The sequence below is a fragment of the Rissa tridactyla genome, chromosome 1, assembly GCF_028500815.1.
Source record: "Rissa tridactyla isolate bRisTri1 chromosome 1, bRisTri1.patW.cur.20221130, whole genome shotgun sequence".
NCBI lineage: Eukaryota > Metazoa > Chordata > Aves > Charadriiformes > Laridae > Rissa > Rissa tridactyla.
In genome coordinates, this window is record NC_071466.1 from 11,050,546 (window position 1) to 11,068,167 (window position 17,622).

General features: G+C 50.7%; 1 protein-coding gene across 1 annotated transcript in view; it reads left to right on the forward strand.

The window, feature by feature from the left end:
- Positions 1-6,686, forward strand: part of LOC128902063 (neuronal acetylcholine receptor subunit alpha-10-like) — a 42,851-nt gene extending 36,165 nt beyond the window's left edge. The window contains exons 4-6 of the mRNA XM_054184404.1: positions 4,038-4,133; positions 5,868-6,045; positions 6,202-6,686. Coding sequence (XP_054040379.1) covers positions 4,038-4,133; positions 5,868-6,045; positions 6,202-6,686 — 759 coding nt within the window. The remainder of the gene's footprint in view (positions 1-4,037; positions 4,134-5,867; positions 6,046-6,201) is intronic.
- Positions 6,687-17,622: the final 10,936 nt, after the last annotated feature.

Sequence of the window (17,622 nt, forward strand, 5' to 3'; positions counted from 1 at the left end):
GAAAGTGTATGTCCGCAGGGAGGAGGAAATACATAAGAAACAAGCCAGAATGTTGGTAGCTGCAGTCAGAGAAGGGCAAAGGACGTCAACCCCTGGAAAAGGGTTTGAAGCTCGCCAGATAAGACAGGAGACCCGAAAACCTTTAAGAGGGAGAGAATGGGGAACTGTGGTTTGTTTTTATTGTGGAGGAAAAGGGCATGTTAAAAAGGACTGCAGAAAGAGAATGATGGATGAGAAAATGTTCAAAGACTAGGGGTGTCAGGGGCTCTATTTGCTGGGAACCCGAGGAAAAAAAAACAAAAAAAACAAAAAAAAAAAACACGAGAGCCCTTGATAAAACTAAAAGTGGGTCCCCAGCAACAAGAAATTGAGTTCCTAGTGGACTCGGGAGCAGAAAGATCTACCGTTCAAAAATTGCCCCAAGGATGTAAAATATCCTCGGCGACTACACAGGTTATTGGAGCAAAAGGAGAACCTTTTGGAATACCCGTAATAAAGGATGTGTTTTTTGAAACCCATTCTAAGGTAGGGGTGGGGTCCCTGCTACTCATGCCTGAAGCAGACTATAATTTATTGGGCCGAGATTTGATGATTGAATTAGGAATTGGCTTAGAAGTAAAAAATGAAACACTAAAAAAAATTAAACTGTGTCCCTTACGAGTAATAGATGAAGAGAAAATAAATCCTGAAGTCTGGTACACCCTGGAAACAGTAGGTAAGTTAGATATTGAACCCTTTTCAGTAACAATAAGGAACCCAGAAATACCAGTCAGAATAAAACAATACCCCCTTCCTAGAGAAGGGAGGCTAGGTTTGAAACCTGAGATCCAAAGATTACTTGAAAAGGGGTTGCTAGAACCCTGTATGTCTCCTTTTAATACTCCCATCCTGCCTGTAAAAAAAAAAAAAAACAAACAAAAAAAAAAAAACAAAAAAAAAAGCCGGATGGAAAATATAGGTTAGTACATGACTTATGAGAAATTAACCAGAGAACAATAGCTAGATTCCCGGTGGTGGCGAATCCACACACCCTCCTGAGTCAAATAGGGCCCGATAATCAATGGTATAGTGTAATAGATCTGAAGGATGCATTCTGGGCATGCCCTCTCAAAGAAGATTGCCGAGATTACTTTGCTTTTGAATGGGAAGACCCAGATAACCATCGGAAACAATTACGGCGGACGGTATTGCCCCAAGGGTTTACCGAATCTCCGAACTTGTTCGGACAAGCCTTAGAACAAATCCTGAAGGGGTATGAGTTAAGTGAAGGAGTCACACTGGTCCAATCTGTGGATGATTTGCTCCTAGCTGGTGATAGCGAAGAAAAAGTGAGGCAGGAAAGTATTAAGTTACTAAATTTTTTGAGTTTACAAGGATTGAAGGTATCAAAATCAAAACTACAATTTGTTGAGAAAGAAGTAAAATATCTGGGACACAGACTAAGCAAGGGAACTAAGAAATTAGACCCCGAAAGGGTGAATGGCATATTGTCATTACCGGCTCCTAGAACTAAAAGACAGGTTAGGCAATTATTAGGTCTCTTTGGCTATTGCAGGCAATGGATTGAGAACTATAGCAAAAAGGTGAAGTTCCTCTATACCAAATTAACTAAGGATGGATTATTGAAATGGTCGGAGGATGATGATAAACAATTAGAAACACTAAAAACTGATTTAGTAAATGCCCCAGTTTTGAGCCTGCCAGATGTAAAGAAACCATTTTATCTATTTATCAATGTTGATGAAGGGACCGCATTTGGGGTATTAGCACAAGAATGGGCAGGAAGAAAGAAACCTGTGGGATACTTATCTAAACTCCTGGACCCTGTAAGTAGGGGTTGGCCTACCTGCCTTCAAGTGGTAGTAGCCGCAGCCCTTTTGGTAGAGGAAGCCCATAAAATTACCTTTGGAGGAGAATTGAGGGTATTATCACCTCACAACATCAGGGGAATTTTGCAACAAAAAGCTGACAAATGGATAACAGATGCCCCGGCTCCTAAAATATAAAGGCATCCTAATTTCCTCTCCCAAACTGGAACTCGAGGTAACAAGCGTGCAGAATCCAGCACAGTTTTTGTATGGGGAGCCGAGTGACAAAATAAATCATGATTGTCTTTACAACATTGAGGAGCAAACAAAAATCAGACCAGATTTAGATGAGGAAGAACTTGGAGAAGGAGAAAAGCTATTTGTAGATGGATCATCCCGGGTAGTTGAAGGAAAGAGAAAATCAGCATTTGCAATCATTGATGGGAAAACATTTAGTGTAATAGAATCAGGACCTCTGAGTCCTAGTTGGTCTGCACAGGCTTGTGAACTATATGCTGTATTAAGAGCCTTGCAACTTTTAAAAGGTAAAATTGGAACCATATATACGGATTCAAAATATGCCTTTGGCGTAGTGCATACTTTTGGAAAAATTTGGGAAGAAAGGGGTTTAATAAATTCTCAAGGAAAAGGATTAATACACCAGGAATTAATAATCCAGGTCTTACAAGCATTACGAGGACCAGCGGGAATAGCCGTAGTACATTTAAAAGGACACCAAAAAGGATTAAGCCCATTAGTCAGAGGAAACAATCTTGCTGATCAAGAAGCAAAAAGAGCGGCATTAATGGTGATCCAGACTAAAAGAACTCGGGAGGACTGTATAACTTGTGGAAAGGAATCAGACGAATTCCCATGTTATGAGTGTTGGAAGGATTTTGGAATCGATGCAGTCCCTGAAGACTACCCCTGCTGCCGAGAAGATGATACCCCTCGTGGCTCAAAGCAACCGAGTTGACGAGCGAGGCAGAGGAGTACAAAGCTGTGGAGAACAGAACCCAAAGAGTGGGACTGTACAAAGACACTGGGAGGACTGCCTCAGTGTTAACCAAGGGAATCGCACGAAATGCCCCGGGGAGGAGTGATAGCACTGAAAAGGACTGGGTAATTGGAGTGAGTGTTCAAACTAAACTTATTAGCCGGCCGGGTTTCCACCCTTCTCGCCACACTCTAATTTTAATTTTACTAAATCTTGTAGGTGTCTTATTGTTTGCACAGCAAGGGGGGTTGTGTGTTGCTCTGGATGAGGAATGCTGCGTATATGCAGATCACACTGGAGTAGTTAGAGACACCATGACAAAACTACGAGAAGGATTAGAAAAAAGAAAGAAAGAAAGAGAAGCACAGCAAAGTTGGTATGAATCCTGGTTCAATTATTCCCCATGGATGACTACGCTATTGTCTACCATTGCGGGACCTATGCTACTATTAATTTTGGGATTAACATTTGGCCCTTGTATATTGAACAGAGTAATTGAAATTGTAAAGGGCAGACTGGAAGCTGCCCATTTAATGCTTCTCAGGGCTAAATACGAGTCATTAGATCAGGAACCAGCAATAGAAGAAACATTAGCTTTAAGTCACGCTGAACTCCAAAGATTTGATGAACAAAATGGTAAATAAAAAAAAAAAAAAAAAAGGGGGGGGGGGATTGTAATAAACAGAATCATGTTTGTTAATCAAATCAGGCTTTCTTAAAGGCTGGTGAAAACTTACACTGTTTCGACTCTTCACATACTTAAATCGCAGGCATCCAGCGTGCTATCTGGTGCACTTTGACACCTCAAGGCCTAAATCACAGGCATCCGGTGTGCTGTCTGGGGCACTTTGATACCTCAAGGCCTAAATCACAGGCATCTGGTGTGTTTTAACACTTCAAAGGGAAGAGCTAAGTTGTGAGATAAGCTGAAAAGAGTCTCCCCAAGGACACTGATAAAGATGAGGAGCCTTCAGCCCCACCACCATCAGGAGGCGGGACAAGACCGACCCCCTAGCAACACGTCGCTCAGACACAGAATATACCAGGATTGACACATATACGGGAACCAGAAGAGTATATAATCAACTACTTTCGGGAAGTGGCTGTGCGCCGTTGGCAGAGCAAAGACTCCCCGGCCGCCCAGCGCTGTTTTGCTTGCTGCCGCTTGCTTAATAAACTAATTTGATTAATCGGACTGGTTCCTGTCAATTATTGGGCCACAATCTATAACACCGGCCACGAGGAACGTCATCACCTATGGCTGCTGCTCTGAGCCCTACCCTGATGTCACCTACACGCTGCTCCTCCGCCGCCGCGCCTCCTTCTACATAGAATCATAGAATCGCTGAGGTTGGAAGGGACCTTTAAGATCATCAAGTCCAACCTTTAACCTACCCTGACAAAAGCCACTTCTAAACATGTCCCTAAGTGCCCCATCTACCCTTTTTTTTAAACACCTCCTGGGATGGTGAATCCACCACCTCCCTGGGCAGCCTATTCCAATGTTTAATAACCCTTTCAGTGAAAAAATGTTTCCTAATATCCAATCTAAACCTCCCCTGACATAACTTGAACCCGTTTCCTCTCACCCTATCACTTGTCACCAGGGAGAAGAGGTCAGCCCCCATCTCTCTCCAACCTCCTTTCAGGGAGTTGCAGAGAGCGAGAAGGTCTCCCCTCAGCCTCCTCTTCTCCAGGCTAAACAACCCCAGCTCCCTCAGTCGTTCTTCATAAGGTTTGTCCTCCAGACCCCTCACCAGCTTTGTAGCCCTTCTCTGGACACGCTCCAACACCTCAATGTCCCTCTTGTAGCGAGGGGCCCAAAACTGAACGCAGTACTCGAGGTGGGGCCTCACCAGTGCCGAGTACAGGGGGGTGATCACTTCCCTAGTCCGGCTCACCACGCTATTCCTGATACAGGCTAGGATGCTGTTGGCCTTCTTGGCCACCTGGGCACACTGCTGGCTCCTATTCAACCGGCTGTCAACCAACACCCCCAGGTCCTTTTTTGACGGGCTGCTTTCGAGCCACTCCGCCCCAATCCTGTAGCGCTGCATGGGGTTGTTGTGACCCAAGTGCAGGACCCGGCACTTGGCCTTGTTGAACCTCATACCATTGGTCTCAGCCCATCGGTCCAGCCTGTCCACATCCCTCTGCAGAGCCAACCTCCCCTCAAGCAGATCAACACGCCCGCCCAGCTTAGTGTCATCTGCAAACTTACGGAGGGTGCATTCGATCCCCTCATCCAGATCATTGATAAAGATATTAAAGAGAACCGGCCCCAGCACCGAGCCCTGGGGGACACCACTTGTGACCGGACACCAACTGGATTTAACTCCATTTACCACCACTCTCTGGGCACGGCCATCCAGCCAGTTTTTTACCCAGCGAAGAGTACACCTGTCCAGGCCATGAGCAGCCAGTTTCTCCAGGAGAATGCTGTGGGAAACGGTGTCAAAAGCTTTGCAAAAATCCAAGTAGATAACATCCACAGCTTTTCCCTCATCCACTAAGTGGGTCACCTTATCGTAGAAGGATCTTAGGTTTGATAGGCATGACCTGCCCTTCACAAACCCATGCTGACTGGGCCTGATCACCCTGTTCTCCTGCATGTGCCGTGTAATGGCACTGAGGAGGATCTGTTCCATGACCTTCCCAGGCACCGAGGTCAGACTGACTGGCCTGTAGTTCCCCGGATCCTCCTTCCGACCCTTCTTGTGGATGGGTGTCACATTTGCTAACCTCCAGTCAGCTGGGACCTCCCCGGTTGTCCAGGACTGCTCATAAATGATGCAAAGTGGCCTGGCAAGCACTTCCGCCAGCTCTTTCAATACCCTTGGGTGGATCCCATCCGGCCCCATAGATTTGTGCAGCTCCAGGTGCTGAAGCAGGTCCCTCACCGTTTCCCTTTGGATTACAGGGGCTTCATTCTGCTCCCCATCCCTGTCTTCTAGCTCAGGGGTCTGGGTACTCAGGGAACAACTGGTCCTACTGCTGAAGACTGAGGCAAAGACTGCATTAAGTACCTCAGCCTTTTCCTCATCCTTGGTCACTATGTTCACATCTTCAGCCTGCTCCTGCCCTGCATCATGGTCTCCTTCCTGGCACCCCTTGGCTTCTACCTGCCGGCCGACTCCGGGGAGAAGGTCTCACTGGGGGTGACAGTGCTGCTGGCCCTCACCGTCTTCCAGCTGCTGGTGGCGGAGAGCATGCAGCCCTCGGAGAGCGTCCCGCTCATCGGTGAGCCTTGATGGCACCCAGGACCCTCCCATGGGACCAGGGCGTCTGCACCGGGGTGGTGGGCACCCCCCCATGCCAGGGGGGGTTTCGATGGGGGGAGGTGGGCACAGGTCTCTCCCCACCCCGCTGCGGCATCACCACCCATTACCCACGCAGGGAAGTACTACATCGCCACCATGACCATGATCACGGCCTCCACCGCGCTGACCATCTTCATCATGAACGTCCACCACTGCGGCCCGGGGGCCCGGCCCATGCCCCCCTGGGCCAGGTGGCTCATCCTCCACCACATGGCCTGGCTCTGCTGTGTCTACGAGGTGGGCGAGAGCTGCAAGAGCCCCCAGCGGGTGCTGGGCAGGCGGGCGGGCAGGGAGGACACTGGGGGGCCGGGGGAGAGCCCCATGGAGGGGGAGGTGGGTGCCGAGGCAGGGGGCTGTCCCCGGGACCGCTGCCTGTGCCACCATGATGGCCTGCTGAGGAACGTGGGCTACGTCGCCAGCTGCTTCCGGCATCACCAAGCCTCCCAGCGCCGGACCGGCGAGTGGAAGAAGGTGGCCAAGGTGATGGACCGCTTCTTCATGTGGGTCTTCTTCCTCATGGTCTTCCTCATGAGTGTGCTGGTCCTGGGCAATGCTGCCTGATGGCCCCGTGGACTCACTGCCCCCAGGGATAGTGGTGGCCACGGGTGCCCCATGAGGGTGGCTCGTCCTGAGCCCCCCTTGGCCCTTCATGGACCTGCAGGGTGGAAGATCCACCAGCGCCAGGGAAGAGGAGCCTGAGAGCGGGAACCTGACTCGGCCGGGGCTGCCCCAGCTGCAGGGTTGAGGGGTCACGGCCCCCCGAGCAGTTGTCTGGGTGGTGACGTAGAGAAATATAGATGTAGAATCATAGAATCACAGAATGGTTTGGGTGGGAAGGGACCTTAAAGATCATCTCATTCCACCCCCCTGCCCTGGGCAGGGACACCTCCCACCAGCCCAGCTTGCTCCAAGCCCCGTCCAACCTGGCCTTGATCCCCTCCAGGGATGGGGCAGCCACAGCTTCTCTGGGCAACCTGGGCCAGGGGCTCACCGCCCTCACAGCCAAGAATTTCTGCCTCAGATCTCAGCCCAATCTTCCCTCTTGCATTGGAAACCCCTTCCCCCTCGTCCCATGGCTCCCCTCCCTCATCCAGAGTCCCTCCCCAGCTTTCCTGGAGCCCCTTGAGGGACTGGAAGGGGCTCCAAGGTCTCCACGGACCTTTCTTTCTCCAGCCTGAACGCCCCCAACTCTCTCAGCCTGTCCTCACAGCAGAGGGCCTCCAGCCCTCCCAGCATCTCCGGGGCCTCCTCTGGACCATATATATATATTTATATATATATATAAAGAGACACCTTCCGCTCCTCCTGTGTCCCCACCGGTGCCTGCCACCCTGCCTGGCCAGGGGCCGGGTCTGCTGCAGCCCCCCGAGATGCCACTCCAGTGTCCGGCAGCCCTGCTGAGGGTCCCAGGAGAGTAGGGCAGCCCCCACCCCGTCCCCTCCGGGTGCTGGCTGGGGCCAGGATGGTGCCCAGGAGGGACGGAGGGGTCTGGCCCTCGATGCCTTTGGTGACAGAGTGCAGGGCTCGTGGAGCTCTGGGGCTGCTGCCCACCCAGGGCAGGGCAGGTCAGTGCTGGGGTCCATCATAGCACCCATGGCGGGTGTGGGGCAGCACTTGGGTGCCGCGGGTGGCTGGCAGGGTCCCGCAGCAGCTGCAGGGCTCTCGCCGGGTTGGAGTGGGGGAATTTGAAGGGGAAGCTGCCGTTGGAGCCGCACAAGGGGAAGCCGCCACGTTCAGGGGCGGGTGCAGGTTGTTGCGCGGGTAGGGGACGGTGGGTGAGGGGTGCAGCCCTGCTGTGTGAGCGAACCGCACTTGGGTGCAGGCAGATGCTCAGCCAAACCCAAGTTAATGCTCTTGCATGAGGCCGTCAGCGAGAGCTCAGCACCAAAACCAAAAACCAGCCCTGTTTCGGCTGGAGATCGGGCTGGTAAGTGGCTGAAACAGCCTGAACGCAGCAGAAAACCCGACTACGACTCAACCCCTCGATGCTCTAAACACCCGCAGCCATTGGGGTCTGTGGAGCTCCCCCTGCCCAGGTGGGGACTGTCCCCTGGAGCAGGGACCCCTCTCAAGGGGACCCCTCGAGGCTGAGAGACACCGTACCTTTGCATACCTGTGACATTTAAGATACATATGGGAAACCGACGTCATGACCTTTGTATCCCACCCAAACCCCGCGTGCGGTAAATAGCGGAGCATTTCCTGCCGATCCATCCGGGCTTACGGAATATCTCACCCCCCTGCATTTACTGATCCGTCCTCAATAAAATAACGACTCCATCAGCTCTGGCTGAGTGACCTCTGGCTCTTCTCCTGCGACAGCGATGGCGGCTGGTCTGCGCTCACCCTGCCCGACAGCCTGTGCCGGGGGGGGCTGGGCCCCTCGTCCCCATCCCTGCCCCACACCCCACAGACTGGCTGTCGGAGGCCTCGGGGCTCATGCCATCTTGTCACCGGTGGAGGGGACTGATCAGCTGGTGGGGAGGGGGACGGTGGCCAAACCCGGGGAGACACCCGTGGGTGATGGGGGAACTGGGGGATGAGAGCCGGAGGCGCTGGGGCAGCCGGAACAGGGTGCGGGGGACACGGAGTGCCCTCGGGCTGGCTGGGATGGCGCACAGACGCTGGCAGCAGGGATGGCCGTAGCGAGGGGAGTGCGGGGGGGCAGCAGCACCGCCCCCGGCTGAGTGCAGGGACCCGGCTGGGGGGACATGGCGAGGGGAAGGAGCTGCTGTCCCCGCGGGGAGCCCCGAGGCGAGGAGGGAGCCCGGCCAGGGCAGCCCCAGCGGCCGAGGAGGAAGGCAAAGGGGCCAGGCAGCATGGAAAGTGCAGGGCAGCGGGGACGGGGGTCCCACCGAGACCCCAGCCCTGCGCCAACTCCGCTCAGGGGTGTAAGAAAGGCAGGTGTTGCTTTTGCAGAGGAGAAAAGCCGTTTCCATCAGAGGTGACACGATAAGGGAATGACTGAGACAAAGAGGCTCCAGCAAAGGCTTGTAGAACATCTCTTATCACACAGACAAAAGGACAAAGTGATTCCTACTGGATTAGCGTCTGGAAGGGTAGTCATACATTTAACCAGGGCTAATGACATGGAGCAATTTTTTTGTTACCAAAAAGGAAGGAAATAAACTAGTCAGATAATCTCTTTAGGTGTAGCATGAAGAGAAGCAAACAGCGGCAGGACATGCGGGAAGAATTTTAGGCGCCTCGCACAGACCGTGAACCCTGGAGTACCCAACCAACGGGAAAGAGGGGAGGGAAAAATTGGGCCGGGATTAGGAAATAAAAAGGTGTGGTGTTTCAAGAACGGAAAGTGTGCCTACTTGCTAGGTCACCCGCTCTTGCAAGAGCGTGAATAAAAATGTGCCTCCCAGAGGATTCTGCCTGAGCCTATTTCATTCGGACCGGAACTTATTTCTCACAATTTGGGGGCTCGTCCGGGAGCAGAAGTCATCTTCTTGGGAGTCCGTGTTGCCGAAGGACGGGAAGACGCGTCCCGTTGTTTTCAACGGTCTCGTGGATCGTCGCAGGGATTCCGGGAGGAATCGACTAAGATCTCGAGACCCAGTTGTACAGCAGACTCTGTGAACCACAGGGGGAAAAGGGATAGGTGCAGTCGGCACAGAGAGTACGACCAGGCAACTCCGTGCACGGACCAAGGTAAGAAAAATCGGACCGTTAAAGTATTGCCTTGGTGGTCGGGACATTCTAAGAGACTTGTGTGTGAGTGACTGAGACGTACTGCGGTACGAAGCGAGTGTGGAGTCGGGGTCCGCGGTTCTGTAGTCCCGCGAGGGGCGCAGCCGGAGAAGGACGAAGCGAAAGGAAGGGGTGTAAGAAAAGTCTCTGTTCAGAATGGGAAATAAGGATTCTAGGCCTAGGGATGAAGAAGGGGATACTAAGAAAGACCCCGGGAACATTGCCCCAGACAGTCCTTTAGGGGAGAATGCTGAGGTTTCGGAATGATTCTTCTTGTACAAGGGATAAAGATAAAAAGAAAATGATTTGTTTTGTTCGGACCGCATCCCGGAGGAGCCGGGGGCGGACGGGGGGGCCGTGGACATCCTGGGAAGGGTCTCAGGGGTGTCCTAGGGGTCCTGTGTCTGTCTTAGAGGATCCCAGAGGTGTCCCAGGTGGGACACGTTTGCATTTGCATTTGAATTTGTTTGGACCAAAGAACCCATAAGACCTCCTAGTGTATTTTGGTCCAAATTTGGATCTGATGAAGACTGGGTCTGTCAGACTTTAAACATGTATGTGAATAATAAGGACTAATAAGGAAGTTGAAGAAGGTGAATATGCTTTTTGCTGGGTCAAGATGAATAGATTCAGGAACGCCCAAATCCATTTTATATGTTCGCAGCCCAGACCGTCGGTGATGTTTCAATCGACAAAGAAATTGAATCCCCAAAGTGGGACCCCTTAGGCTGTTACTTGGGGGCGAGGGAGAGGGGTGAATAACAGGGGACGAGGACTGCCCCGACCGCTCCTACCAGCAGCTCGAGGTTCACCGGTAGGGTGTTATCATTGTGGGATTTACAGAATCCCCTAATTTGCTTGGCAAGTGTTAGAACAAGTGCTTGAACAATCCAGCCCTCCATCGGGAGTAGCCCTGCTTCAGTATGTGGATGATTATTGGTATCTGGGGAGGAAGAAGGCAGGGTAAAAGAAGCCACGAATGAGTTACTGAGCTTTTTGGGACAGTAAGGTTTGAGGGTCTCAAAAAAAAAAAATAAAAAAAATTGCAATAGGTGGAAACAGAAGTGAAGTACTTGGGACATGTAGTCAGTGAAGGGAGTCGAAAAAATAAATCCTATAAATCCTGAGAGGATCAAAGGAATAGTAGACTTACCTCTGCCAAAGACCAAGAGGGAACTGAGAAAATTTTGGGGGCTGACTGGGTACTGTAGACTGTGGATAGAGGAGTATGCTCAAAAGACTAAAGGACTATATTCCAAACTGTTAGCTGAAGATCCGAATGTATTGGTTTGGACAGAAGAAGAGGAGGATTTAGTGTAAGATTGAAAACAGAGCCTAATCAGAGCTCCAGTTTTAGCCTTATCTTCTTTGAAGAAATCTTTTCAACTATTTGTAACTGTAGACAAAGGGGCTGCGTTAGGAACTCAAGAGTGGGGGGGGATAAGCGGCAGCCAGTGGCCTGTTCATCTAAACTCTCAGATCTGGTCTCCTGAGGGTGGCCAGGGGAATGATAGAAGTTAGCACCCCTCACCAAGTAAAAATCATTTTAGCCCAAACCACGGGAAAACGGCTAACCAATTCAAGAATACTGAAGTATGAAGGAATTTTAATTGAAAAGGATGATTTGATTTTAACTACCCGCCCTTGCCTTAACCCAGTGAGCTTTTTGTGAAAAAAATAGAGGCAAAGGATGAAGAACTTACACACGAATGCATAGATGTAATTGAGTACCAGACTAGGACACGATCTGACTTAAGGGAAGAACCCCTATCTGGGGGTCTTCATTTGTTCGTAGACGGTCCTTCAAGAGGGATAGAAGGAGAGAGGTGTAATGGCTATGCGGTGGTGCATGGAGTGAGTCGACTGTGGAATGTGGATAATGAGGTGAAGTCTCTGTGCTCAAAGAGCAATTAAGACTGGCTTTGCTATCTCTTGTGCAACCCAGGGGAGTGAAGGCTTGTCTGGCTATCACAGGCTACATAAATGACGGGGTAGTCTTGGGGAGCCAGGACAGCCCTGCTTTTCATCAGCAGAGACAGTAAAATCAAGAGACCTCGTGTAGCTCTTTGTTTCCTTGAGAGGCTGCCATGTCTGGTAATTGACCTTTGCCTCCTTACCTGTGAAATGCATATTAAAGTTGACGCCCCTGTATATGCTAATGAAGCTTTTAGAGATCATGCTAAACATATATGACTACAGCACTCGTCTCTCCACCCCAATCATACTACACGTCACCTAGGGGAGGGAAACCTTGTAAGTTTGGGGATAAAAGGATGGAGAAAATGACTGTTAAATTGGGAGAGAAGAAACTTGATACGTGACGGACCAGTCGACGGGCTGTGTTCTCTCCCTCCGCCCCAGGCAGGGACGCCTTTCTGGGTAAGCGCTGCGCCTTTCACCCTCTGGTGAATGTTACCCCGGGTTGCTGTACTATCATTATTTTTGCTAGCAATGTTAACCTGAAGTAATTAGCGCTATTGTAGTTAGTGAATTTATCAACGGCAATCTCAAGTCTGTTCTGTCGCTCTCAATAAAACAACTAATTTCGATTATTTGTGAATCTGATTCAGTGAAAGTCCTGTGGTGGGACTCTGATAGTAAATCAGTGAAAGTCCGGGACTCTGACAGACAAATATGGAAACTACAGCCCTTTTTACGCGACACCAACAAGTAAAAGCATCTGAAAAATTACCTAGTGCACGGTCCGCTCAAATATGTGAGATGTATACCTTAAACCAGGCACTTAAATTAACTGGAGAAAGGAGAAGGAACAATATACACAGAGTCTCGCTATGCCTTTGGGGTAGTGCATACCTTTGGTAAAATTTGGGAAGAACGAGGACTAATAAACAGCAAAGGGAAAGAACTTTTACACAAAGAACTTACACAGCAGGTGTTAGCTAATATATTAATACCAAGTGAAATAGCAGCTTTACATGTTAAAGGTCACCAGAGAGACAATTCATTACCGCAAGGGGAAACAGATTAGCGGACAAGGTGGCAAAAGAGGCAGCCTTGGGGCAGGAGAAGCAATGACAGAAGCAGGGGCAGTGGAGAAAGGTGGTAAATGGATTCTGCCTGACGGAAGGGAAATGGTCAACAAACAATGAGAGAAACAGTGACAGTGTTACAACAGGGAAGCCATTGGGGAACGCATGCAACGTGCGAATAGTTTTGTGGAAGTACAGGTGCTTTGGCATATACACAGTAGCCAAACAAATTTGTGAGGGATGTGCTATTTGTAAGAAAGTAAACAAGAAAGCCTTGAGAAAGCAATCTTCGGGAGGAGGAGAGCCCGGCTTGAGACCATTCCAAAGTATACAGGTAGACTTCAGTGAACTACCACCAACAGGCAGGCGAAAAGATCTTTTAGTCCTAGTGGACCGTCTTACTGGATGGGTGGAAGCCTACCCCTTGGTGTCAGCTACTGCAGCAGGGGTAATTAAGATAATACTCGAACAGATTATTCCCAGGTACGGGTTAGTGGAGAATAGAAACTCAGATCGCGGCAGTCATTTTATCTAAAATCCTTCAAGGAATTCTGGAAAGTTTAGGGATGGTGTGGGAATTTCATATCCCCTAGCATCCCCCGTCATCAGGAAAAGTTGAGGATGAACCAGACCATTAAGAGACAATTCAGTAAGAGACAATTGTCGAAATTACCACGGACTAAATGTTTACCCATAGCATTGTTGAGGATCCAGGCTTCTAGAAAAGATACAGGTCTCTCGCCCTATGAGACGCTTTTTGGACTACCTTATATGGGTAACAGAGAAGACTTGCCCACTTTTGAAACTAAAGATATGTTTCTTAAGAACCGTATACTGGGGTTGTCGTCTTCTTTCTCTCTCCTCAGAAATAAAGGATTTCTTGCTCAAACTCCGCCGTTGGAATTTGTCGTCCATCCGTATAAACCAGGGGACTGGGTACTAGTCAAATCCTGGACGGAGAGTAAGCTACAACCGGAGTGGGAAGGACCATTCCAAGTCCTCCTCACTACTGAAACCGCAGTAAGGACAGCAGAAAAAGGATGGGCTCACTACACTCAGCAAAAAGGAGCAGTTGAACCCCCGCCAACAGATCCGGTAGAACGGTGGACTGTACATTCTACTGACAGCCCACTGCGAGTAACCCTAAAGAGACAATAAGCCGTGGGTTGGGGCGGGATGATCCAGTTGGGAGACATAAATCTGTGCATGCCATGAATTTTAAGAAGCGTTTTGCGATGATACTGGTCATAGGGGCGGTGTTGAGCTTCCCACTAGGAAGCTGGAGTGTACACCTAGATCACCTACGAAGTGCACACCCAGATTACCCGGTTAGGCTTATCATAAATATCACTAAAGGAGATACCCCACAGACTGTACGCTTTGATGCCTGTCAAGTACTGAAGTGTGGGAAGCTAGAGGCCCAAAGACGGTTGAGTGGTGAAAACAGTTACCTGTTCCCAGAAATTTGGAGGGTCGCAGAGGGATATCAGGAGGCTGCACCTTGTGATCGATGGAGTGAAGCGTGGTGGACCACCCAAATTGGAGGGTGGGCCATTGATGACAAGTGGTTCAAGTCTTCTTATTATTACCCTCTCAAAAAGAAAATACATTTTTACAAAGGATCACCTTCCCCAGAGCGTGGCCTTTTTGAATGGACTCCTCGGTTGATAACTATAACCCAGAGGGACGATACAGCTAACCTGAGGTATGGAATAGGAGCAGATGTGTCTGGAAGAGAGCCAAGGGGAAGATTTAGAATAGACCTACTGGAAAATAGCAGTTAAGCAGAAGGGACAGCTATGACTACTAAAACTCCCAGTAATACAACAGTGGGAACCACTGAATGATCCAGCTTTGGTAACGGTTGCTGAGATTACAGATCTTAGACAAACATTTGAGATTGAGACAGGGTACGGTGAGACGAATGCTTGGGTAGAATGGGTAAAATATACTGTTAATAGTTTGAACCAAAGCAATTGCTCTGCTTGTGCCTCAGGAAGGCCCACAGCACAGATTGTCCCTTTTCCCTTAGGGTGGACGAAAGATTCCCTAGGGATGTGGTGTATGATAGCATTATACCAAGAAAGGACGGCCTGGGGAAACGAGGCTTGTCATTCACTTTCCTTACTGTTTCCTGCCTTGGAATCTAGAGATGTTAAAGTGCCACCAGCATTTTCCACAGCAATTGGTAACCATCCAGCGTGCCTCTCACGGCAGGGTGTGAATGCTACCAAACCTGGGGGGGGATTTACCCTGTGCACTGAAACTCTGAATGGGACCAAGGATGTAAAAGGAAACTACTCAGCGATACGAGTGCCTTGGGTGGATCTCTGGTGGTATTGTGGAGGGAAGACCTTGCGATCTGTGTTGCCGGCTAACTGGAAAGGTACATGTGGAATGGTACAATTGGCAATACCATTCACCCTAGCATTTGAAAAAGGAACAGGAACCCTGAGCTCAGGCAGTAGAGTAGAAAGAAGTGTGGGTGTATCCTTTGATGAACGGATATATATAGATCCCATTGGAGTCCCTAGAGGAGTCCCAGATGAACACAAAGCAAGGAATCAGACAGGAGCAGGATTCGAGTCTGTCTTTTTCTGGTGGATAACTATAAGCAAAAATGTAGATTGGATAAATTATATGTACTATAACCGACAGAGGTTTATTAATTATACCAGAGATGCATTGAAAGGAATAGCTGAACGATTGGATGCAACCAGCGGATGGCATGGGAAAATAGGATTGCCCCGGACGTGATCTTAGCAGAGAAGGGAGGTGTGTGTGTAATGTTAGGGAACCGCTGCTGCACCTTCATCCCCAACAATACAGCTCCAGATGGTGCTATAACTAAAGCCCTTCAAGGGCTCACCAGTCTAGCTGATGAGTTAGCTGAGAACTCTGGAATAGACACCTCACTGACAAGTTGGCTGGATTCCCGGTTTGGGAAACGGAAAGGTATGGTGGTATCAATATTGACTTCTCTTATAACGGTAGCGGGAATGTTAGCGGCTGTCGGACGCTGTATCATTCCCTGTGTGCGAGGATTAGTTCAACGATTAATTGAAACTGCCCTCACGAAACGAATGGAAGTAGACCCTCCCCCATACCCTGGGAAAATGCTTCATCTAGAAGACAATAAAAACTGTCGAGAAGAAGAAGAATGTAACATCACGCTGTCGGCTCCAGAGGCCTCATATGGAACCATGCCCTGGAAATGCAAAAGACAATAAGATTATGAGAAAGGAAAGGGGGAAATTGTAAGAAAGGCAGGTGTTGCTTTTGCAGAGGAGAAAAGCCGTTTCCATCAGAGGTGACACAGTAAGGGAATGACTGAGACAAAGAGGCTCCAGCAAAGGCTTGTAGAACATCTCTTATCACACAGACAAAAGGACAAAGTGATTCCTACTGGATTAGCGTCTGGAAGGGTAGTCATACATTTAACCAGGGCTAATGACATGGAGCAATTTTTTTGTTACCAAAAAGGAAGGAAATAAACTAGTCAGATAATCTCTTTAGGTGTAGCATAAAGAGAAGCAAACAGCGGCAGGACATGCGGGAAGAATTTTAGGCGCCTCGCACAGACCGTGAACCCTGGAGTACCCAACCAACGGGAAAGAGGGGAGGGAAAAATTGGGCCGGGATTAGGAAATAAAAAGGTGTGGTGTTTCAAGAACGGAAAGTGTGCCTACTTGCTAGGTCACCCGCTCTTGCAAGAGCGTGAATGAAAATGTGCCTCCCAGAGGATTCTGCCTGAGCCTATTTCATTCGGACCGGAACTTATTTCTCACAGGGGGGTCCCAGCAGGGCCCCCAGGCACAGCCAGGTCCCGGCAGCGGCAGGGGGGTCCCCAGCCCCATCTCAGCCCCCGTCCGGCGGGGACGGGCTCAGCCACAGCTGGGGAGAGAGGGCGGGGGCTGCGGGGGCCACCAGGCAGTGCCGGGGGGGGGCGGCTCCCAGGTCTCTCCCGGCTCCCTTCGAGGCAGCATCACCCAGGCGGGTTGTGCTGAGGCCGGCACAAGCCCGGGCAGCGGCGGGGAAGCGCAGCTCGCCCGCGGGCACCCGCAGCTCGGCCGCAGCTGGCGCGAGGGCGGGGGGCGAGGCGGGGGCGGGGCCTGCAGCCGCCGCGGCCAGACCCCACCCCCGTCAAAGGCGGCCCCGGGGAGGGCGGCGAGCGGGAGCGGGAGCGGGAGCGGGGCGAGCAGCCAGGGCGCGGGAGGTCACGCGAGAGTTGAGCTCGCGCGGGATTTCGCGCGGGAGTTGAGCTCGCGCGGGACGCCGAGGCAGGGCGAGGCGGGGGAGCTCAGCCATGGCCTGTGCCCGAAAGGCGCAGCCTCCCGCGTGTTGCGCACTTTCCAGAGGAGACGCGGCCACGCAGACAGAGCCCCCCTGGACGCCTGCAGCCCCCCCGGGCTGTGTCTGCAGGGAGCGCCTTCACCTCTGCCGGGTAGCGGAGGGTAGAAGGGATGCCGGGTGCGTGAGGTGCGAGCAGGCGGCTGATCCGCTCGGCCTGGCGGCAGAGGTCAAAGAGGGAGCAGAAAGGCTGCGGAGCGTCAGGGAGAGGGCAGAGCAGCAGAGAGTTGGGGTTGTTCAGCCTGGAGAAGAGAAGGCTGCGGGGAGACCTTATTAATGTTTACAAGTATCTGAAGGGTGGGCTGAAGGAGGATGGAGGCAGACTCTTTTCAGTGGCTGCCAGTAAGAGGACGAGGGGTAACGGGCACAAGCTGGAACAGAGGAAGTTCCGATCAAACATGAGGAAAAACTTCTTCACGGTGAGGGTGAGAGCGCACTGGAAGAGGCTGCCCAGGGAG